The sequence below is a fragment of the Pituophis catenifer genome, unplaced genomic scaffold (assembly GCF_029215685.1).
Source record: "Pituophis catenifer annectens isolate HBS135680 unplaced genomic scaffold, rPitCat1.0.hap2 SCAF_16, whole genome shotgun sequence".
Lineage (NCBI taxonomy): Eukaryota > Metazoa > Chordata > Lepidosauria > Squamata > Colubridae > Pituophis > Pituophis catenifer.
In genome coordinates, this window is record NW_027256896.1 from 17,627,754 (window position 1) to 17,652,623 (window position 24,870).

General features: G+C 41.3%; 1 protein-coding gene across 5 annotated transcripts in view; it reads left to right on the top strand.

Moving 5' to 3' along the window:
- Positions 1-4,844: 4,844 nt before the first annotated feature.
- SUN1 (Sad1 and UNC84 domain containing 1) overlaps positions 4,845-24,870 on the top strand; it is a 32,963-nt gene continuing 12,937 nt past the window's right edge. Inside the window, exons 1-10 of one of the 5 annotated variants that reach the window (XM_070955260.1) lie at positions 4,845-4,982; positions 11,879-12,000; positions 13,261-13,440; positions 15,042-15,232; positions 16,483-16,509; positions 16,619-16,813; positions 17,450-17,572; positions 19,165-19,248; positions 20,573-20,683; positions 22,576-22,674. In XM_070955260.1, coding sequence (XP_070811361.1) covers positions 11,924-12,000; positions 13,261-13,440; positions 15,042-15,232; positions 16,483-16,509; positions 16,619-16,813; positions 17,450-17,572; positions 19,165-19,248; positions 20,573-20,683; positions 22,576-22,674 — 1,087 coding nt within the window. In that variant the 5' untranslated portion in view covers positions 4,845-4,982; positions 11,879-11,923. Of the gene's footprint in view, positions 4,983-5,034; positions 5,095-11,574; positions 12,001-13,260; positions 13,441-15,041; positions 15,233-16,482; positions 16,510-16,618; positions 16,814-17,449; positions 17,573-19,164; positions 19,249-20,572; positions 20,684-22,575; positions 22,675-24,870 lie in introns of those variants that run through there. The other 4 variants (XM_070955261.1, XM_070955262.1, XM_070955264.1 and 1 more) reach the window with 4 other exon arrangements.

Below are 24,870 nucleotides of genomic sequence, written 5' to 3' on the forward strand. Positions count from 1 at the left end.
AATTTTTTGCATTTATATTTATACATATATATAAATAATATATATAAAGGCAGAGATCTCTATAATGGTAGTTTAATACTCTGACGAAAAAGCTTAGTAAAATAAAATTTTCATTCTTTTAAAATTTTAAGTTCCGGAGCTCGCAGGATGTCTGCTTCTTTCTTTACTAATATACCTGGAACTCATATTTTTAGAATAGTTTGTGTATTATTATTATTATTATTATTATTATTATTATTATTATTATTATTATTATTACATCATGTATTTATATGCCACCATTCTCCCGAAGGACTCAGGGCAGCGAACACAAGTTAAGAAACAAGTACAATAAAATCCCATTTTAAACCAAATAACTAATTAATAGTAAATAATAAAACCCGGAATCAGAATCAGCCTATTAGTTTGAACAGCCAAGTCTTCAGGTATATATGTATACACACACACACACACACACACACACTCTCACATATACATATATATCAGTGGTGAAATCCAAATTTTTTTACTACCGGTTCTGTGGGGGTGGCTTGCTGGGGGTGGCAGGGGAAAGATACTGCAAAATCCCCATTACCTCCCCACTCTAGGGGAAGGATATTGCAAAATCTCCATTCCCTCCAGAAGTTGTGAATGCTCCAACACACACACACACAGAAGTAGTCGACAACAACCACAATTGAGCCTAAAACAAATGTTAAAGGAGACATTGGTTAAATGAGCTCTGCCCCCATTTGACAGCTTTCCTTGCCACAGTTGTTAAGTGAATCACTGCAGTGGATCAGTTAGTAACGGTTGTAAAGTGAATCTGACTTCCCCATGGACTTACCTTGTCAGTAGGTGGCAAAAGGGAATCACGAGACTCCCAGGATGCTGCAACCATCATTAATATGAATCAATTTTCAAGCCTCTGAATTTTGATCACATGATCACAGGGATGCTGCAGAGGTTGTGTGAAAAGCGGTCCAAAGTCAATAACTTTGAATAGTCACTAAATGAGCTATTGTAAGTCAAGGACTGCCTGTATACACACACACACACACACACACACACACACACACACACACACATACCCACAGACAGACATACATGCATTTTATATATACATATGCAGGTAGTCCACAGTTCATTTAGTGGCCATTCAAAGTTACAACGGCACTGAAAAAAGTGACTTGGGACCATTTTTCACACTTAATGACCATTGCGGTAGCCCCATGGTCATGTGATTTACATTCGGATGCTTGACAACTGACTCACATTTGTGACAGTTGCAGTGTTCCGGGGTTATGTTATCGGCTTTTGCTACCTTCTGACAAGCAAAAGTCAATGGGGAAGCCAGATTCACTTAACAACCCTGTTACTAACTTAATAACTGCAAATATTCATTTAACAACACTAGCAAGAGAAGTCGTAAAATGGGGCAAAACTCACTTAACAAATGTTTCACTAGCAACAGATATTTTGAGCTCAACTGTGGTCGTAACTTGAGGACTACCTGTATACACACACACAGCCCTAGGAAGCAGGGAGTGGCAAACATCTGACAAATATTTCCAAGGAAAGTATGACTCAGAGGCACACATAAACACACTTCATGTGTGTTTCCTAGCATACACATTATTTACTTTTTATGTGTATAAATATCTAGGGGCTGTATATGCTCCCTTTATCTGCCATCTGTTTTTTTTTTTTTTGCTTGCCATTAAGCTTAATTATACATTATATGTAACCTATTAGCAGAGGACTCTGGTAATAGGCAATTTACAACATAATCCCTCTTCCAGCTTGGGTCAGAATTTACTATCTGATTCTCCATTAAAAGAACTACACTGCCAAATATTGAGGGTTTCAAGGTAATTTGTGGCAGAAGCAAAAATAGTTCCTTTTCTTTCTTAATATATGTTTGCTACCTCCTAAAGCCCACTTCTGCCTTTTGCTCTTTGTAAATGCATCCATTTTCTTTTGCTGACCATCTTATGATTGATTACTCTTGGTTTACGATGCCTTGTCTGTATGTTTTGATGCTTATATGTTTCACTTCTGTTTAACTTCTTTGTAACCTATGGATTACTGAACTTTGTGAGAGTTCTAACTTTAAACAACACTGAAATTAATGAAGCCTATTTAGTCCTGCCTCCATTTCTCTCCTCCTGCTTTCTTTTGTAATAGACATGTTTTTTGGGACTGACAATGGTGCTAACAAATTTAATGCATCTCAGTAATGTTAACATATTTACCTTTTCCCTTAATCCTGTTTCTTCTGCTTGATACATATTTTTTTAATGTTTCAACTTTTCATTTTTCTGTTTATTTAAGATTTGTAACAATGATGGTTCTCGTTTTGCCTGTTGGCTCATTATTTACCTTTTACATCTTGTGTTACTGAAAAAGGACACATGCCTACAATTATCTCTGTTCTTTTTAATTTCATAAACTATTTTCAAACAAACTATGGGTATCCTAAACAAACTTTCCCCTCAATTCATATTTTTTTTAAAAAAAATCATAGGTTGTACTTAACAATCAGCACATTTAAACTGGTTATTAACCCACAAAGTTTGCAAAATATATTAGTTTAGAAACTGATTAAGCAGTACTTTAAGCCCTCCAAAATTTAGTATATTGTTAAGAATTCCCATGCTTGGTTTAATAAATCTAATAAAAACTGTTGGAAACATAGCCTCAAGGCAGAATGTGTATCTTTTCCAAAAGTGATGTCAGATGTAATTATTCAAGCAAGCATACAACATCCAGTGATGGGTAGAAAAATTGGTTTTCTATTATTCACCCCAAAGTCTTGCAGCGGAATAACCTCTGACAAATACAAAACTGAAATGGAGCACCCTCATTGTATTTTTGCTGATGAGCATCTTTGTTTTAATACTAGAACATAATATGAAAGGTAAATAAGGTAAGTTAAAAGGAAGTTTTCTAGGAAAAATAATTGAATAATCCTTTGTAGCCATGTAGCTGTGCCGTCTGTATTTATTTTTCCTTGAGATGTAATGAAGAAATAGAAACTCTTGAAAAGAACCTTTAACTTTGTAACTTTTTGTTAACTCTGCTCTTATTTTATCCTTGGCTGTGTTTTAAACCTGTTTTAAATTCTATTCCCCCCCCCCCATGGTTTTATTGTTTGTATCAATAAACCACCCAGATTCACTTGATGGGCAGCCTCTAAATTTGATAAACAAACCAGGAGAAGTATTTTATCCTTATGCTCCCCCTCACATGAGAATGTGGGGGATTGTTAGTCTTGCAAAGTTGTTCCAGGCTCACACAATTTTACTAGTGTTTTGATCTGAATAGCAACAGCTGGTGCCTCCTGTTTCCTTGGCAGATAAATGCCCACGCCACTAAAAAAAAAAAACACACCAACTCTTATCTGTGCCTCCACTAATTGTGTGTCTTTGCTCCAGAACAGGCTGGGGCCAGACAGCTGGTAAACAAAACAGCATTCTGTTTATCTGGACTCGGGTATTTTCAAATGAAACAAGGCCTCTGATAGCATTGGTTCAACAACCTCCAGGCTTGGCATCTTGCTGGTCGCTGCTGGCATCATTCAGTGAATAAAAGGCCGTTTGCCAAGATGGGGCATCCGTGCCAGGAGACACATGGCGATGGATGCAGTATTAATAGCTCATTTTTCTAAAAGGTTTTCAGAATCCTTTAAAGTTTTAAGGGGGTCAGGAAAAGCAAGAGAGGCTGCAGAGTGGAGCTTCTTTGGGAATAGGTGAAGAAACATCACCAGGTGAGCAACAGGTGGCAGGAGTGAGAGTTGTGCTCCGGAAAGCTGTTTTTTTTTTCCCCATCGCCGCAGCAAGGTGTAGACTAGTCTGTACAAACCACAAGGTGGCTTGGAATGAAGCACCGTACCTCGGCTGATTTCAGGAGCTTCGGTGTGTGAAGCACATAGGCCCTATCCATATTTAAATACTAAAATTTAGCTGTAGCATTTTGTCCCAACGCCGTCTCCTGTTTATTGGACCAGGCAAAGAGTTAGAAAAATGAATGGTTCCAAAATGCACGTTAGGATGGGCAGGCAGGAAGCGTCCCTGACCTTAAAATGGCAATTTGCGTGGATGAAAATGGAGAATTTTTGGTGATTTGCATGGATGACAAATGTCTGGAGAGTTGATTTTAAATAAGCCCTTTCCTCATATCAGCATTTGATTCTGTGTGTTAGCCATGGGATCCTTCTTTTGAAATGGCTCTGCCATAGAAGGGGTAATGGAATTGCATTTCATAAGGACTCCAAAATTCACCTGTTTTTATAAAAGGCAGCAACGGTTCTGAAATAATCCTTTTCCCCCACTAATTTTTTCCCCTTTTTTCCAAAACATTGCAATCACTGAATTTTGCAACTGGACTAAATCAATAATAAATGCAAGAAGGGTTGATAGGATCTGCGGCACAACATTCTTTTATCTTTTTAGGAGTTCTCCACATCAGTTGATTTTATTGATTGATTTTGTAATTTATTTTATTGCAATTTCTTTGCTGGTTCTGAGCTGCCCAGCATCGTTGAGAGTCAGGCGGCATACAAGTTTGACACATTATAATTACATTATCTTTTTTCTTCCTTTTTTTTTTTTTTAAAGAAAGCTATTTAAAAACCTCTGTAGCTATAAATACAGCCTTAGCAAACAATTTCTAGACTTTGCATTGCTGGAAAGGGAGTGAAGGAGTTAAATGCAGTAGGCTGGGCCCGCCTCGCTCGGGCCAATCATTTCGAAGCCTGGCTGTGACTGACAGGGAGGAGTTCAAGAGACTGGATTAAATTAGATTTGATCCTTCAGGCTTTGTTGAAGCTGGGAAGCCATTTTGGGATTCTGCAGGGTGGAATAGAGGAGTCTGAAAGCTGCTGTCAACTCTCAAACTTCTTCTCTTGGGCAAATTCTGCTTTAGAAAAAGGATGCCACACTGAGGCATCCCCGGTGCCTTCTACAAGGGTGGAAACCATGCTGGATTTGGAAAACTTTCAGGTTTGAACAGTGGATCCTTGCTGCAGTTTACTGCTGGCTGGGCAGAACTGATCTCTCCTCCAGCAAGTTCTTTTTCACCCTGTCAAAGCAAGGATTTAATTTGCTTGCTCAGGTTAGCCAGGCTTGGTGAGCAGGGTGCCTTTTTGATTTTTTTATAACCTGGTTTGATGCATCAAACAATTGACAATTGTGTCAATCACTGGCTTGCAGGAATCCTATCTCACGAAGTCTTTAACGTGTGTATCAGACATTCAAGAGTTGCTTATAAGAGCTCTGTTGCTTAGCATCACGAGCAGAATTGCACCTCATTTAAGTTTGGAATGTTTCTTCTAAAAGACATTTTATGTGTTTTGTCATTGGGTAGTCGCTCCAGGGAATAACGCAGATCGAGCTTGCTGTGTGTGTGCTAGATTTGAGCCCATTCACATGTGAATTATTATTTTTTTTTTTTATTTTTATTTTGGGATGGTTGTGTTCATGCTTTCAACTGATTGTTCTGCTTTGCGTTAAGCTCTTGTGGTTCACCCTGTTGTAAATTAATAGCATTTTCACACAACAGTGTGTGAAACAGGCTGCAAAATGTTAGATATCCCTTGTATTGTAAGAGCAATGCAGGTATCTGCCTGGGGAAGTGAGTTATTCAGGCTAAATAAATGTGTTGAATAAATAAATAGAATTCAGAAATTAATTAAGTTGCCAAGTACACCCTTAAAATAGCAGCCAGGTTCAAAATTACAGGCTGCTTCGTTACTGCTTGGATTAAATCGGTTTTAATGTGCAGTATAATCTGGGTTGAACTTGAGGATTGCCTTGGGATGCATGTTTGATGTACCACACTTTGAAAACACCCACATTGTTGTTGTTTTTCGAGTGCACTCTCGACTTTGATCAGTGCAGTAGTAATATTTCCTTCACCTTCCAAGTGGAATCGTGCTTTATTGCTTATTCTTCCCTTCTGCATTACTGCAGCAAGCAGAGCCACAATAATTAAGTTATTATCAGTTTTCTGAAAAGCCCTGATGTGCAGTATTAGGTACTCCCATAAAACAGATATTAGCTGTGCAGTGCAAGGAAAGTAGAATTTGTTTTTTTTTTTTTTTTAGTTCAGCATTGTGGTTGTGTATACAGCTGTGTTGTTTTCATGTGTTTTACCCCAGTGAAATACGGAAGGCAAAGGATGTCCATGGTTCTGAACTTTAACAGCTCTGAAATGAAGCACATGAGCTTTGTACCACTTGGTTATATTTTAAAGAGGGCATTCACATATTCCACTTGTGCTTTTGATCACTTTTTCTTTTCAATAACCCAGACCTATGGAGTAAAACTGGGAATAGAAAAACGTATCACATAAAGCTTCCCCGTTCCCAGGGGTGAAATTCAGCAGGTTCTGACAGGTTCTGGAGAACCAGTAGCGGAAATTTTGAGTAGTTCAGAGAACCGGCAAATGCCACCTCTGGCTGGTCCCAGAGTGGGGTGGGAATGGATATTTTGCAGTATCCTTCCCCTGCCACGCCCACCAAGCCACACCCACAGAACCGGTAGTAAAAAAAAATTGAATTTCACCACTGCTCTCTCCCTTAAAAAAAAAAAAAAGTTGGCTTGTTGGGCCTACTGCCATGTGTGAACCAACCATTCTGGTTTGAAAAGCATCATTTAGTCCCCAAAGCTGACCTACTGCATTAATTGCATATTATAGTTATACAGAAAAGAAATAAAAGATTCTTTGCCAAAGTGAGCTCTATCAAATGTTGATCCTTGGGGCAATTCTCCCTTGAAGATTTGAGCAAATGAATTGCTTGAACTAGATGGCCTGTGGCAAAAAGTGGGATGACCTATTGTCCAAAGCATCTGAGGGCAGGACAAGAAGTAACTGATGGAAACTTATCAAACCGAGAGATCCAGAACTAGGACTAGGGAGGAATTTCCTAAGTGTGAGAACAATTCATCAGTGCAATCCATGCCAAATTTAAACCAAGATCTTTTGTTTTCCACATGACGTGGTTGTGATCTGGACCAATCGTTTATTTGTAACCAAGATGAATCTCGCAGGGAAAGATCACAACAGCCAAAAATGAAAGAAACTGTAATCTAGCAAATATCATTGATATCAGTTTGGCGAAGATGACCTAAACTCCATATTTATGTCAACATCTTCAGAAAGACTTTCATGACATTTGTATTCTTAAAAATAAATGATTTCGTAGTCTTAACATCATAATGTTGCTGGCTGAGGGAATGTTCTCCTTGACTATCCCAAGTTGGCGAGTCAACTTGGGATAGTCCGTGTAGTAGAATGATTGTCCACGTAGTCCCCCTTTCTTCCATAACTTCCCACATGTAGGATCTCTGTCTTTCATAACTCAACCACTGCTCCAACGGAAGTCAATATTTACCACAAAAGTTGAACGCTTCGGCTAATGGGGATTGCCAGTAACACCTCTGTACACCGCTCAACTGCCGGTTTGGGGGGAAAAAAAGAATGAAATATATTTTTGTTTTGGATTCTTGGAAGCTTCCCAATTTCGTACAGTAAGAAAACAGTTTTAATAGTTAGACAGCTTGTATGCAAATAATAGCTATGGGCTCGGTTCCTGTAGGACATATCTACAGTTTGTGCTTCTGCCAATTAAAAAAAATCATTCCTTCATAGCCTAATATTTCATATGTGGGCTTCCAAGAAGAAGAGAGCAGCTGTCGCACAGCCAAGTCCAAATTAGATTTGTTGATGCCATGTTGTTTGCTAAGTAACCGTGTCTCTCAGCTATCTTTAGGCTCAAGGGAACCATAGCAAAAAAACCAGATATTACAATTGTTTCTAATATTCCTGGCTCACTTGTTGAGGAGGTCGCTTACTGGCTGTGAAAGTCAACAATATTGGCCTTCTCAGAACATATGACCCATTCACTGTGACTTCCCTGTGGTTTTGAAGGCCTCCTCGAACAAACCAGTTATTGTTGGTCCTTTAGTTTGATTTGAAACCAGAAGTGATGATGACTTAAAAACCCTCAACTCGGAGTAACCTTGGTAGTAACAGTGGTTACGCAGGTCCAGGCAGAACTTAAGCTGGTGTTGATGTTACCAAGGGAAGGGAGAAGAAGACACAGCAGATATGGAAGTTGTTTCTAATTGCTGCATTAATTTGGAGAACCGTTTGAAGCCCGATTGCAGGAAGCGTCTCTTATTATGCCTATGGTGCATCTTAAACTGCTTTAGTTCTTTAAAAACATAATTTGCTAATTGTAGATTTGCTGTTTTGCAAGATCATTGCTTTATGCGTTACAAAGCAATTGTATACTTCTTCCAAGACGTGTTTTGAGTTTTGAAGAAGTAAGAAATAATCCAGTTGGGCAGGAAAACATTTTATATCACTTTCTAGATAGGATGCTGAAATCATCCTTGTAGTTGAAGTATTAGGATGCTTACATATTTGCTTAGGAACAGCCTTTCCCAACCTGGTGACTTCCAGATCTCTTGGGACTCCATCTCCCAGGCTTCCCTATCTACTACGACTTACCGGGTCCTCCAGAACTTCTAGGAAGTTTATTTCTGTGAAGATTTATTTATTTATTTATTGGTTCGATTTATATGCCGCCCTTTTCCAGAGACTCAGAGCAGCTTACAATGCATTAAGCAACAGCCTTCATACTTTTGTATATACCTGCTTAGTAGGGCTTTCGCCCCCCCCCCAAGCGGTGTTCTTTTTTATACAAAGTCAGCTTATTGCCCCCACAATCCGGGTCCTCATTTTACCTACCTCGGAAGGATGGAAGCCTGAGTCAACCTTGAGCCTGGTGAGATTCGAACTTACAGTAATTGCAGGCAGCTGGTGTTACTTAACAGTGCTTTAGTCTGCTGCGCCACCAAGGCACAGCTTTAGGGTAAGGTGTAATATTTTCATATTACAGCCATGCAGGTTATTACAATTTTACTGTAGAATTCCTGGTCAGGGTACATTTAGAAACTGGTTCTCCAAGTTTGCTGACCTGATGAATTTGAAACAAAATTCAAGCCACGTTTAGCTTGTTGTTTGAGCACCAAAACCTGCCCCTAGTTTTGGAAGTGATTTGTGAGCTTTGTCGTTTGGACAGATTCACATGCCCTGTGTACATTTGTGTGCTTTCCTTGCAAAGGCACTTTGTCCCACTCTTCCAATCAGGTTTCGAAAGCTGTGTTTTTCCGTTGTTAAAATTGTGGTTGGGTGGAAGATAATGGACCTGGATTGTAATTGAAAGCAGAGTTTGAAAGCTGCCATTAGCTGTACTGTTTCACCAGTTTTAGGACAGATGGTAAAGGAGGACATCTTTTTCCCACTGTGATGCCTGCACCAGAAATGCTTTCTTCTCCAGTGAACACCTCCGTTTCTGAGACCGAATTAGAACAACTGGGAGTGATGTTGTTTTCTTAATCATGGGTTTTGCAGCCTGCTTGGCATGTTGGTGAAAGCATCATGGAGATCTTTCAGATTATTCAAACATCTCTTGTTTTCGTATTGGAGGTGAATTTTGGCCTTCCTTTCGCTTTAATGCTATTTTCTGTAGACTGTGTGTGTTAAAATTATTTTTTCCCTGGTTCCAGTGCAAAACAGGAGTGGGGTGTTAGTCTACTCTTGGGGCTTTAATTATTTGCACAATTGTAGGCTTCCCTTTCAAGTTCCCAACTGTTCTGTGCAGCTTTTATTTTTCTCTTTGCATGTAGCCTCATTTGCATTTACCTTTATTGGGTCCATTTACACATTCCATTTATTTCACCATTATTTATTGGATATACCATAAAATGGGTTATCGCCACACGCACTGAGCCAAAAATCTAAGTTTGATGGCAAGTCCAAATCAAGGCAAGGGACTTCAAAATTTGTGATACCGCAACCACCTAAAATGATCAGCAAGTTTGTGTAACTGCTGAATGACTAAAACTAAGAAAATGGACATGGCCAATGGGTGATTTTGGCACTAACCAAAACTAGTGGCTAGCTGACTAGTTTTGTAAATTTATCCTTCTCTAGAAACTAACTTTGGGAGTGAATTCTGCCAGTATTCCCCATTTGCCTAGGCAAATCTGATCAGGTTTAACAAAAACCTTGCGAGTCCTTTCTAAAATGCCCACGACTTCTTTCAAAGTCATGACCCACACTTTAAGAACCCTTGAATTACTCAAACTTCTCTCAAGGCTAAACATGCATTCATCTAATAAAACAGAAAAGTAAAGACTCAGGAGCTGTATTCTTACAGCTCAAAATTAAAACAACACTTCCTTTTCTTTTTAAAGGATGCTGGACAAATTTATGAAAGATAAAACTGTCCCTTAAAATGCCAGCATGTTTCCCTCGTAACATTTTAATACATTTGTATTCTGTTTCCTAATACTTTACATTTTAATTGAGGTACAGTTTGTTTTAAGTGCAAATCCTTTGGAACGCGTAGCTCTTTTCTCTCCCCTGTTCCTCCAAAGTTTGTTGTTGTTTTAATTCACACAATGAGAATTCCCAATTGGGATCTGTACTGTCCTCTGATGACCGTTGCCATTTCCTATGGCGTAAACAATTAAAAAAGCAGCATATATACATAAAACAAACCCAAAGCAGTAGAAAAACACAATTCAGTTGTGTTCCTGGTATTATTTAAAACAGATTTTTCCCCCCCTCTGCAAACCTTGAAGATATATTTCTCCCAAAAACTAAGAGGAGCTGATTTCCCAGAGCAAATGCACAACTTTAAAAAAAAAAAAAAAAACATTTGGGGTTGGGCTGCTTTAGCTCTTTGCAGATTTTGCAAGTCGAAGCTGGTTTGGCTTAACATTTTGCCTTAGGTTTTCAAGCTGCACCGTAAATGATATTTGATAGCTGCAATAATTGATAAATGAGAGCTGATATTCAGTATTACATCAAGGCTGAAACCATAAATGGCGGTTCAGTTACATCCAGGGCGTGACGCTTGCCTCGAAGAGTTTTCACGAGTTCCAATCAGACAGAAAATGCTTCATGAACTCTTCTCAGCTTGAAAGGTAGCTTCCATAGTTCAGGCCATTAAAACCCTAAGCTGAAACAACTTTCTAAAATACAGATTTGTGATCCATACATGCTGAGCAGTGTTTTGGTCTTTCTCTGGTGAAATCTTCCATGCCTTTCCAGAGGACGAGTGGAAAAAAATCGGGATCTGGCAAGATAGGACTGTCTCTTTAAAACCGAAAGCTGAGCCAATTGCCTGTTTTTCCAAAGGGCGCTAAACAAAAGTTGTAAAGAAAACAACTGGGCCTTTCAGAAAACAACAACTTCCCTTTCTTTTGACACAATTCTCTTGATTGGTACAGTTCTTGACGTGGAAAATAAAATCTCAGTAATGTTATGCTTGGGTAAATTAGAAAACAATATCTATTTTAACAAGGAGTGCCAACTTGAGGAATTTCATAGCACCGCTGCCTAGTAATTGTAAATGCAAAATATAGCCAGGATCGTAGCATGCATGACTTCTTATTATTCTATAATAGGGTGGGTAGGGAAGGGATGTCATTAGTGTGGAAGGAGGGAGGGAAAGAAACAAAATGAAAAGGAAAGAAAGAGAAAGAAAGAAAGAAAAAGAAAGAAGGAAGGAAAGGAAGGAAGGAAGGAAAGAAAGAAAGACAGGGATGGAGGGAGGGAGAGGGAGAAACAAGAAAGAAAAAGAAGGAAGTTGAGGTTCCTGTGAGTGTTGATAAGGGATATCTAACATTGGCAGTCATATAAAACAGGCACGCTCTTTCAGATAGTGTCATGTGTGCACGCGTGCATTATTATTATTTTTTTTTCTCCTTTCACTTTCCCCAAACACTCCTATATTCCCCGAACAAGGCTGGAGGAATCAAGAGCTTTTTATGGTTTTTTTTTCTCTCTCTCTCTCTTTGTCTCTTTTGAACTGTTATAGCGTTGGGTTTTCGGCCTTTTTGCAGCATGATTTGAACTAGCAACCATGGATTTTTCACGGCTTCACATGTATAACCCTCCCCAGTGCCTGCCAGAGAACACTGGCTATACTTATGCCCTCAGGTGAGAAAGCTGAACTATAAAGATCCTTTGTGTTGTTGTGTGTCTTGTGGCGTCTGTGATACGTTTGAAATCCAGGCTTGAAACTCCCAAAGTCGGTCGCAAAGCACCTTCCGTGTGCCTTCCATGTAAGAATCGAAGAGAAGCAGTTGGGGATTTGTTTTTAGGTATATTTTTACAGCAGATTCTATGGAAGCAGAAGCGATGATTAAGAAAGTGACTCAGACTTTTATTAGTCACCATAAATCAAGAATTTTGCAACCACACCCAAATTGTTTGGGTTGTGCATGCAAGGAGGAAGGCGTGCATGAACAACCAGAGAGCTGGCATTATATAAAACCAAGTGGAAAACAAAACAATGAACAGTCCCTGCAGAGCAGCTGCATAAATCAAGGAGTTACGGATTTAAAAACATTACCATTTGGGAACTATTTGTAACCATTAAAAATCCAAAAATTGCAATTCGCACTTTATGAACCCTCTGAAAGCTAAATTCAAGGTCGTAAGAATCTCTCGGTTGGCAAAAAGATACATTGGAAGTTTTCTTTATGGCTTTTCGGTTTTTAACTCAACACCATCAGAAAGTCACTGTGTGGATGAGAAGAAAGCGCTCTCAGTTTGATAAATAATAGTATAATAGTTGTAACAATATAATGCCTAACATCCTAGCTAAGAATCACAAGTGCTTTATTTATTTATTTATTTATTTGCTTGTGGCTTGTTTATTCATTTATTTTCACACCGGCAAGTCTGGGTGGTTCACCAATCCATACAAATAAAATTGTACCTTAGAATAGAATAGAATAACAGTTGGAAGGGACCTTGGAGGTCTTCTAGTCCAACCCCCTGCTTAGGCAGGAAACCTTACACCACCTTGATAAAAGCAAGCCAAAGATGGTACAAAGCAGACGAAAAGGTTGGACAACCATGGTTTAAAGTAAACCAAGGCAATGGCCAGAATAAGCTTCTGGGAATGATGAACTACAAAACTTTAAAATTAAACTTCCTTCGGATAGTGATCAGCATTTGCCACTTCCCGTTTCTTCAATTATTTTAGGCAGCTTCCATATTGCAGTAGCTAATATTAAATAAATGTCAATAAATACATGTACCTGTTTTGGGAAGTTTTAACGCGCAGGAAAAGCTGTATCAACTGCCATGGATACTAAAGAACCAAGCAAAGATTTATACATATATATCCTGAGTTGCAAATTGCAATCTACGCAACGGACAACCCAAAACCATGTCTGTGTTTTCTTGCAGTTCAAGTTACTCGTTGACCGCCCTAGAGTTCGAGACCGCGCACAAGTTGGACCCTGTCTTTGACTCACCAAGAATGTCAAGGCGCAGCTTACGTTTGTCTGCAGCGGGTAAAGACGAAGGTCTCCTCGGAAGTGGCAGCACCTATGCTGGGAAGAAGATGTTTGCAGATCAGTCACCCCAGTAAGCATTTTGTTTGCTACTGACCATTCTGACGTTATCAATTCCTCGGTCCCGTCCCATCGAATGGTCTGTAGTTTAATGCACCGTGCATATTTCGTGGTTTCTGAACAGCACTCCGAATTTCTGGGAAAGCGTGATAGAACATCTCGCTGTGGTTTAGGCATAAAAATGGGGCAAGGTTTACACATTTTATTTATTTATTTTATTACATTTCTATACCGCCCTTCTCCCGAAGGACTCAGGGCGGTGAACAGCCACAAGATAAAACACATAAATACAAAAATTTAAAATAGATTAAAAATGAATTAAATAATTTGGCTGAATTTAAAATACCCCATAATTTAAAACAAATTAAAATTTATATTTAAAATTTATATTTAAAGGGGGAGAAGATTTAGGCCAGGCCAGCTTGATGAAATAAAAAAGTCTTAAGCGCGTGACGGAAGGTGCGCAGATCCGGGATCCTCCATATCTCCGGGGGGAGCTCGTACATGAACTTAGTACACACATTGAAGTCCTGGGACTCGAGAAGCTTAATCTCAGATGCTGTCCCTTGATTTAGAACAGGGCTAGCCGGAGAATTCTGGGAGTTAAAGTCCACAAGTCTTAAAGTTGCCAAGGTCAGACAGATTTAGAAGTAACTTCACTTCTGCCTGATTTTAGTGGGCCTTACTTCCATGTTTAAAATTCAGGACACTCATAATTGGGGCTCCAACATTTTCTGGCATTATTTTAACAAGTACTTCGATCTTTGATGGCTTCTGTGCAGATGCTCACTTCCTGGATGGCAATATATATATGGTATATGGTCATGATTTGACATTTGGACAGCGGGCCATAATTAGTTCCCATTACATTTGATTGAGCCAGGATTCCTTCCATAATATGACACTAAAATGCAGAATCCAAACTCTGGTTTATATTTCCCGTTCATTCCAGTAGCCAAACTAGGAGTGAAATGCTCCCGGTTCAGACCGGATCGCCTGATCCAGTACCGATAGCGGCAGGTGGTTCAGAGAACCGGTAGCAAAAATCCCTGCCCACCCCGCATGCCCAGCTGAGCCGCACGATCATCAGAGGCTTTTTTTTTTTTTTACTTTTAAAAGCATTTTTTCTACAACCTCTTTGGCCGAAAAAATGCTTTTAAAAGTAAAAAAAAAAAAAGCCTCTGATGATTGTGCCGCTCAGCTGGGATCATCAGTGCCTTTTAAAAGCATGTTTTTTACAACCTCTTCAGCCAAAGAGGTTGTAGAAAAAAATGCTTTTAAAAGAAAAAAAGTTGGTCACGCCCACCCAGTCACATTAACCCCCCACCCCATCAAGCCATGCCCACAGAACCAGTAGTAACAAATTTTAGATTTCACCACAGAGCCAAACGTATACCTCTGAGACTCTTAAAAGACGAAGAGCAGGAAGGAAATGCCAATTTCTGATTTCTTCTCCTGAAACAGCCATAGTAACATCGACACTATATAGGGAGTGCTACGTTGCCTCTTTCAGTTCTCCTGCACTCACAAATGTTTTATTATTATTATTATTATTATTTTCCTGCATTTTAACCCTGTTGGGTTTTTTCTCTTACTCTTCCTTTTTCCGTTAAGGATGATCAAACAGCATAAAACTACAATGAGACAGTCCAGTTCGGTAAGAACCACTTCAAGGAGAAAAATGCCGGGCTCTGCTGCTTTTAGCCACAGTAGTTTCAGCAGCCGCACAAGTGATGGGTCTTATGTCTCAACTTTACTGGACGAGTCTTCAATAAAGGAACAGACGACTGTTGACCATTTCTGGGGTAAGTGCAGACTCTTAACACAACAGGTTATAACGGTATGTGTGAAAGATCCTTGGGAGATGGAGCAAAGACTGCTACCTAGGGAAAAGATAAGAGAGAACGTAGCCCACAGCTGCATAATGGGCGGATGGAGCAAGACGCTCAAAATTGACCCTCCCTAATTTCCTGGGCTGTAAAAGAGATTGTGGGAGAATTAGACTTTCAGACATGCAAGATTCTGTTAATGTGGTTTTACCATAGAATTATCTTATCTGGTGATGCTTCCTACATTGTCTGCTCTATCTAGTAAGGCTGACAACAGCACTTGTAAATTATCTTGGAAATGTGCTTTGGAACGCACAAGGGCATAGACCAGAGGTCCTCAAACTTGGCAGCTTTAAGACTTGTGGACTTCAACTCCCAGAATTGGAGAATTGGCTGGAGAATTCTGGGAGTTGAAGTCCACAAGTCTTAAAGCTGCCAAGTTTGAAGACCTCTGGCATAGATTAGGGGTGGGTAACTGTGGCCCTTTTACAACCAGCTTGGCTGTCTCAGGAATTCTGGGAGTTGAAGTCCACAGGTTGTAAAAGGGCCACAGTTGCCCACCCCTGGCATAGATGATAGCCTTGCCTGCAGCTCCCAAAAGCAAACTCATCTTCGACAGTCATCTTTTTCCCAGGATCAGGCCATCATTGCAGAGGGCAGCCGCATGACTCTGAAAACATTCTGACTCAAAGTTTGGCCCCGTTCAGCCCAGTGCCCGCTTCCTTCAGTGTAAGAAGTACAGGAGTGGAGTTAATTACCAGTCTGCAGACTCTCTAAGAAATTGTTGCTGAATCATCAGGGGGAAAAAAAGTGCTTTAATACGCCACTAGCTTAGGTGTAGCATTCCCTTATCTCGGTTAGAGACACATCATTTTTATCTTTAGTAGTGTAGATTAAAGCTTACTTTGATGTCACCTAACAAGCCTGCTACTATGAGTTACTGTTACAGCAAAAAAAAGGTAACAAAAACATATGTTTTTCATTAGCTGGTCTCCCAAGAAGTCACATTGTAAAATAAACAGATTTGTGTGGCTTTTCCATCAGGAAATATAACTTGTTAGATAATAACACAATGGCTACATTGGGTGTGGTCTTAAAAATCACCCTGCTGTTGTCTTGAATGTATGGAATCCTCCACCTCTGCTTCTCGTTTTGTGTTTTTAGAAATAGCAGAAATTGTTAGCTTGTTGACCTCCTTGGACTCAAAACAAATTATCTCTTCTTAGGTCTCGATGACGATGGGGACCTCAAAGGTAATCCGGCTTGTATGTTTTTCACTTCGATGGCTTTTCTTGCCACTCCAGTAGATTTGGTTTGGTGGACAATTTTTTTTTTATTATTATTATTTTTGCCATTCAACAGGTGGGGAGACGACTTCCATCCAGGCCAATGGTGATATTGCCACAATGGAGAAGCAGGCTGAACTCAGCAATGGATACACCTGCCACGACTGCAGCATGCTTTCCGAACGGAAGGAAGCCCTTACAGCCTACTCATCATCCTCCATGCCAACCTCAAGAGTTTACTCTAGGGATCGAAGCCAAAAATACAAATCCTGTAAGTGTTCCTTCTCACTGCTGTGTAAATAAAAGTATTGACAGAGTAAATAAAGTCACATGAATTTAAACGCGATAAAGGAGAATATTTCTGGCTCAGGCTTGAAATGAGAAGTTGGTGCTCTCTGAGGTTGTATCCTTGCAAACGTTTCATTACCCAGTAGGTAACATCATCAGTGCTAGAAGAGAGTGGGGTTTGACCTTATAGCATTGATATTGTTATCTAGTTTGGGTAAGGAAGCATCTGCGAGAAAACAGCCAAGCTCAGAAACCACCAAGGACCCCTCAATTTAAACTCAACTTGGCAAGGTAATTTCTGCTAAGTCTTTCAATTTCAGAGGAAGGTTTCAAGTTTGCTCAGTCCCAGAATTATACTTCGACACACCATTAAGGAAAGAAGAGCTACAAATAAAACCCTGAACATCCTGTTTGTTTCCCCTTCCTTTCCCACTTGGTTTTCTACGACCGAACTCTGGAAAAAAAAACCAGGGTTGCTTCTTGGCAGCGTGTAGGCTCACGATATTTGGCACGTCAATTTCGGCATCCCGCCCTTACTACGCTTGCTTTTTCCCTCCCACCCTCTCAGTCACTAGAAAAACAGGAAAATAATCATTTTGTCCCGATGCTTTTCCAATAGGGGGTCTCCTTTACTACCGCGGTAAGGTCCTGCGAGCAGCCAAGCACGCCTCAACATCTTTCACAACTCTCATAGTACAGGTGTTTCAGATGATCTTCCTGAAACTGGGCTATGACTGTACAGGTACTTTCAGTTTTAAGCTTTTCTTAAGCTCTTAAGCGCTCTCCCTCCACGCTGCACACCTCAGAGGAAACAATTCCGTAGTGTCTTTTCAGACATGCATCTGCAACTTCAGGGTATCTTTGATGCCGGCTTCCTTTTTGCTTCACCTGCTTTTACAATATGCAGCACCTGGGTATTGGATCCTCCTTTTCTCCATTTCTTTCTTGCAGTGGCATGATGGATGATGTGGCTTGGAACAAAAAGAGGAATCTCGGTTATGGAACTTGGTCACTTAATCCCTTAACTATGTTCTCTTCACCTTTAAATCCTGGATTTTCTTTCTTTGGTGTTTTGTATTGGGTGGTTATATAGGGGACTCAGTGGCTAAGATGCTGAGCTTGTCAATTGAAAGTTCGGAAGTTCAGTGGTTCGAATCCCTAGTGCCGCGTGACGGGGTGAGCTCCCGTTCCTTGTCCCAGCTTCTGCCAACCTAGCAGTTCGAAAGCACGTAAAAAAATGCAAGTAGAAAAATAGGGACCACCTTTGTTGGGAAGGGAACAGCGTTCCGTGCGCCTTTGGCATTGAGTCACGCCGGCCACATGACCACAGAGACATCTTCGGACAGTGCTGGCTCTTCAGCTTTGAAACGGAGATGAGCACTGCCCCCTAGAGTCGGGAATGAATAGCACATATGTGTGAGGGGAACCCAGGGGTGAAATGCAGCAGGTTCTGGAGAGTGGAAATTTTGAATGGTTCGGAAAACCGGCAAATGCCACCTCTGGCTGGCCCCAGAGTGGGGTGAGAATGGAGATTTTGCAATATCCTTCCCCCAGGAGTGGGGTGGGAATGGAGATTTTGCAGTATCCTTCCCCTGCCCTGACCAAGCCATGCCCACCAAGCCACACCACACCCACCAAGCCACGCCCACAGAACTGGTAGTTTAAAAATTTGGATTTCACCACTGATGCACATCATTCATGCACATCTAATTGGACTTGCCTCCCATTTCCAATAAAAGGATTGTGTTCTCCCGTTTTGCTTGTCAGAACTCTGTTGGCTGAGAAGGCAAAATATTGCAAGAATATATTTTCAGTAAACATGAGGGCTCGAACAAGTAGATTTATTATAGCAAAACCGTGAAGCCTTTATAAAAGACTTCCAATGACTATCTCAAACACAAGCTCTATTTATATCATAGTGAATATTCAAATTTCTTTCACTTTTTTTTCCTGCTTACTTTGTCCTAGGAACTATTTCTCTGGGGACCAATTCCCTCTGTTCTTTGTTTCAGTAATGACCTAACATAGTATTAGGTTGCTTACCTTTGACCAGGTGAGACCTAATTTAACACATTTCTCACTCAGGTATTGGGTGGCAAATCGCTTTGATGGATAATGTTGCTTTCCCTGCTGCTTTGTTCTTTGCTTCTGAACGTTAAAAGAAAAACTTCTAAAAAACATACTGGGTTCACCTCAAGGCTATTCTTTCTCTCTCTTTTTTTTCTCTAGCACACAATACAATTTAGACTCATTTTATTTATTTCTCTCTCTCTCTCTCTCTCTCTCTCTCTCTCTCTCTCTCTCTCTCTCTCTCTCTCTCTCTCTCTCTTGCAGCTCACTCTAATTACTGTGGAAGCATGAATGTAAAAGAATTTCTCAGGGATGAAAGCCACTTGGGTATGAACGGAGAGTCCATGTGTAAGTACAGCTTCCCATTGTTTAAGAAATAAGCCCTGGTTAGAATTCCACGTGTTGCATCCATGTTCCATTGGTCTTGTGGAAGCTGGAAAAACTTTGCATGCTGGTTGCGATTCAGCAGCATGTTGTACTTTCAGGGAGCTTCCATTATTTGCTTGATTTGTCTCGTGCACAACCCAGAAAAGCAGATATTTTTTTATAGACATGCAGCCATCTATGAGATTTAGTTTTGAAGGGCACCTAAAGCCAAGATTGCCCGCCTGAAGCATGGAAGTTGTCAGCGACCCAGAAGCAGAATTTGTGATATGCCTATATGGGTCAGAAAAATCTTGGACTCCTGCCTGCTTGTCCTCCACTCCATTGGTGATCCCCAGTTGGGTACAGGCCTTCCAGATTCAAACCTTCAAAGCTTCTAATCCCTATTTCGAGATGAAAAACAAGGTTTGAATTCAACACAGCTATTTCAAACCTGGAACAAACCAAAAAAAAAAAAATTCAAACTCGGATGGGCAACTCCAATTCAACACTTCACCCTGTTTTGCATCCCTTTGCTGCCTCCTGCATTGGCAACATGTACTGGGGGGTTGGGAAGGGGTTATCGATTGTCTTGTTGCATGCAGTGTGTGGCACTGCCTCAGCAGTGGCCGTGTTCACAAACACCCCTATTAAGATTTAAGGACTGTTTGGAAAGTACTGTATTTTTCGGAGTATAAGATGCACCTACCTTTTTTGGGGAGGAAAAGAAGAAAAAGAAATCTGCCTCTGCCTCCCAGCAATTTTGCCTCCTTGCAGCAAACAGCCTGCTTTACTTTCAGTTTCGTTTTCAGCATAGCTTGATTAGCACAAGGGGAAAAAAAATCTGCTCCCAGCAATCTACCTCCTTGCAGCAAGCAGCAGAGCCCTGCGCAAAACAGCTGAGAGCAAATCAGCTGAGAGTCGGGAGGCCGATCCAATCAACTTGTGCTAATTAGGGTGTGCTGAAGCTGAAAGGAGCTGTTTTTCATTGCTGTTTGCTTGCAAGGAGGTAAACTGCTGGGAGGCAGAGGCCAAAGGGTGGGGGCCAGTGAGTGGGCGGGGCTACATTCGGTGTATAAGACGCACCTAAATTTTCACCCCCTTTTAGGGGAGGGAAAAGTGCATCTTATACTCTGAAAAATACGGTAATTTCACTGATTTATTTATCAAATCTATTGTCCCACCCACCTTACCGCAGTCGTTTTCTGTACTGAAAGTTGGTCTAGCCGTATTGCATTGCGCAATTGATTGATGAGTTGATCGATGAATGTGCTCTGTATTCGTTCCTCTTACCTCCCCCAACCTGCAGGTGATGACTGTAAGGGGAAGAAACACCTTGAAACATACACAGCAGCCCACTTGCAATCCTCGCGGTCCAAAAGGATAGCAAGAAGCATGTGGCACATCTTTTCATACCCAGGTTGATTTGCACCGCTTGGATTTTTTTCGTTTTCTTGCCTTTCTTGCCTCTTGGCCCTCATAAATGTTGCGGGAGGAGAGCCCCCCTCCCTTTAATCTACAATAGCCAAATACCCCACACCTAGAATACTGCATCCAGTTTTAGTCACCGCACTGTAAAAAAGATGTTGAGACTCTAGAAAGAGTGCAGAGAAGAGCAACCAGGATGATGAGGGGTCTGGAGGCTAAAACATACAAAGAACGGTTGCAGGAACTGGGCATGGCTAGTCTAATGAAGAGAAGAACGAGACAGGATAGCAGTCTTCCAATATTTGAGGGGCTGCCACAGAGAAGAGGGGGTCAAGCTATTCTCCAAGGCACCTATACACCAGACAAGGAATAATGGATGGAAACTGACCAAGGAGAGATTCAACCTGGAAATAAGGAGAAATTTTCTGACAATGAGAACAATCAACCTTTAGTTAGATGGACGTTCCTTTGTGGCCTTCGGATTTTCACCATCATCCGAATCTCTGCTTCCTTGCATAGATTAGATTGAAGCTTCACTCGAGAATTGAGCCATTCCCCCAAAGCTGGCTGCCAAATCTAGCTGTAGATTTAGATTGATACAAATACACACGCAGCCTTATTGTTGAGGCAAGGTCATTCTTATTCTACAATGTTGCTCAACCATTAAGAGAGCCAACCACAGTCGTTGAGTAAATGATTAAAAATAGAATAATGCATTAAAGGATTAAAAATAAAGTAATGCTTAAGGGAATCCTAGCAAAAGCATAGAGGAAGCACAGAGGAATTTAGCTTTTAGTGAAATACACCCAGATCTAGTGTAGTGAAATGAGACAGTGACATGTGAGGTCCTTGGTACTCTCTGAGCTTGATAGTTTTCTTGCAGACATTTCATTACCGAACTAAGCAACAGCATCAGTGCATTGATGAAGTTACCTAATGAAACGCCTGCAAGAAAACCATTAACTCAGAGAGCACCAAGGACCCCCCTCAATTCAACACTTTGAGCTACAAATATTATCTCCTATCAGATAAAAATATACTTGGGATCTGCTGGTGATAGTCTATCCCTGGGTTTTCCTAGATGGAAATCAAAGTCCAATATTGGTTATTTTTCTTTTCTTTTCTTTTTTTATTGTTGTTAAATCAAGCAAAATTGATGGGTGCTGCCACCCATCTTGGTACATTTTTTAAAAAAGTGGTTATTATTGCATCCTCAGTGGCTAAGACGCTGAGCTTGTCAATCAAAAGGTCGGCAGTTCAGAGGTTCGAATCCCTGGCGCCGCGTAACGGGGTGAGCTCCCATTCCTTGTCCCAGCTACTGCCAACCTAACAGTTCGAAAGCATGTAAAAAAAAAATGCAAGTAGAAAAATAGGGACCACCTTTGGTGGGAAGGGAACAGCGTTCCGTGCGCCTTTGGCATTGAGTCATGCCGGCCACATGACCACGGAGACGTCTTCGGACAGCGCTGGCTCTTCAGCTTTGAAACGGAGATGAGCACCGCCCCCTAGAGTCGGGAACGACTAGCACATATGTGCGAGGGGAACTTTTACCTTTACATGTAAATATTGACTTCTAACGAGATGGGTAATGGGGTGACAGGGCTTCTCACCATTGATAAGAATTTAGAATTTGTGGCAAGAACTTTTTTGTTGTCTCTCAAAACCCGTCTTGAATTTTTTTAAGAGATAGAAGGCAGAACTTCATTCAAACGAGAGAGAGTGATCCTGTCAAATTGGCTGTTAATAATGTTAGCTCTCATTTTCCTCTGCCCAGATGTTAGGGTTTTTGGGTTTTTTTTAAATGCAGTGCAGAAGCGTAGAGGGATGGCTTTGACTGAAATCCTTTTCTGTTGCCTACCTTCACACCCATCTGTGTCGTACCAGGTTACTTCTTACTCCATATGTTGCAAAGAATGAGAACAGCAGGATGGCTTGTGACCCGGAAGATTTTGTCTCTCCTTTGGCTGGCTGTTGTGACCCCAGGTTACTCCTGTGTGCGTGTGTGGGTGGATGCGCACGCAAGCTTTTTGCATGAAAATATAGCCTACCTTTGGATTCTGGCGTTTTGCAGGAGATGTGAACTACTGATTAACTTAAGCTCACCGGCTTTGGCACAGCTTCAAACAGTGCATTTCCTATGCGGACAGCCAGCCGCCTCCATTGGGTGCTGTCAGGACACACCTGGTTGGTTGGGACAAGGTGGAGGGAGAGACAGAGAAAGATGCCCTTCAGGTGGGCAGAAGGGATTTGAATAGAACACCTTTTGAAGAGAGCTACTTGGTGATCTCAGGGGCTGCCACAAAGAAGAGGGAGTCAAGCTATTCTCCAAAGCCCCTGAGGGCAGGACAAGAAGCAATGGGTGGAAACTCATCAAGGAGAGAAGCAACTTAGAACTAAGGAGAAACTTCCTGATGGTGAGAAGAATTCATCAGTGGAACAACTTGCCTCCAGAAGTTGTGAATGCCCCAACACTGGAAGTTTTTAAGAAGAGGTTGGATAATCATTTGTCTCAAGTGGTGTAGGGTTTCCTGCCTAAGCAGGGGGTTGGACTAGAAGACCTCCAAGGCCCCTTCCAACTCTGTTATTCTAAATTCTTGTTGGAAGGGGCTCTATCCCTGGTGTCATGTTCTACCTCTTTCTCTCTGGATCTTTCTGGGTTGCGCTTAATTCCCAGAAGAGAATCGCAGACTCATTAGAACGATGGCATTGGAAGAAGACCGAATACAGCATCCTAGGGCTGCAAAGGACCTCAAGAGGTCTTCTAGTCCAACCCCCTGCTCGAGGCAGGAGACATTATACCATCCTGATCAAAGGATCGTCCAATCTTTTTCTTGAAAACCTCCAGAGAAAACCAGAAAACCTTGAGGTGGGCAAACGGTTTCATCGATCCATCATTTTCATGATTCCTTTAACAACTGCAGTGATATGCTTAACCCTGGAGTGGGGGTGGGGGGGTGGAGGAACCAGGCGCGACTCACTTCATCACCACCTTGCTTAGCAACAGTCGGAAGTCAAGGACTTACCCGCAATAGAAAAACTATATGGAGACCGCTGCAGTTTTCTCATTTTTCCCTCCACGTGTGTCAGTGTGTAGGAAATGCATCTTGTTTTAAGCGGCTTTTCTGTCCTTGCTTGCTTGATAACTGAAAAACAAAGATTGTCCTAATTAACAACGGATCGTGTCTTATAACAAATCTGTGTGCGCTTCCCGTATTCCCAAATGGAGAGCAGATGCTCGCTGCCAACGATTTGGAGAGTGGCTGTATTAATTCTGCAAAAGCTTAGGCGATCGGACTTCTCCTTCCAGCATGACCTTCCGTCCGACGGGCTCTACTTGCGAATGCAACAACCTGAACTATTCATTTTAAAATGACTAAATTCATGTTTAAAACCAGATTCCGCGCTGCATGGCTTCATATATCTGTGTCAGGAGTGTTCCTGAGCCACTAATGCAGAAAATCAGCATCAACGTGCTATGAATTGGTGTTTGTTTGTTTTTTCTTACAGTTGCACGTATATCGTCACTTACAAAAAAATGTTCCTTCCCTCTGGAAACTTCTGTCGTCTAATAACCTTTCTTTAACGCTCCTCTTTCTTTCTTTCTTTCTCCTCCCGAGCCAGTTGTTTTCAAAGTGTATCTCGGGGAAGCTTGGGTCAATCCTAGTGGGCCACCCACCATCATAGTGGGCCACCCACCATCATAGACCATTAGCCTGCAGAATGTGTTGGTCATTCTGGTTGGTCAAAGAAACTCCTGGTTGAACCTGGATGGCAGTGAGACCTAGTGGAGCCAGCTGATATCTGTGTGCCCTTAACACGTCTCGGTTTTATGCTTAGCCAGTTTGATCTAGTGGTTAAGTCGTCAGACTAGAAACCTCAGCTGGTTTTCATAGCTAAGGTGGAACTAGAAACCGGGAATTCTAGTTCCACCTCAGCTATGAAAACCAGCTGAGTGACCTTGGGCCAATCACGAGTAAATGGTGACTTCTAGTCCTGCCTTAGCCATGAAAGCCGGCTGGGTGACTGGGCCAATCACCAGGAGACTGTGAGTTCTAGTCCCACCTTAGCCATGAAAGCCGGCTGGGTGACTGGGCCAATCACCAGAAGACTGTGAGTTCTAGTCCCACCTTAGCCATAAAACTGGCTGGGTGACTGGGCCAATCACCAGGAGACTGTGAA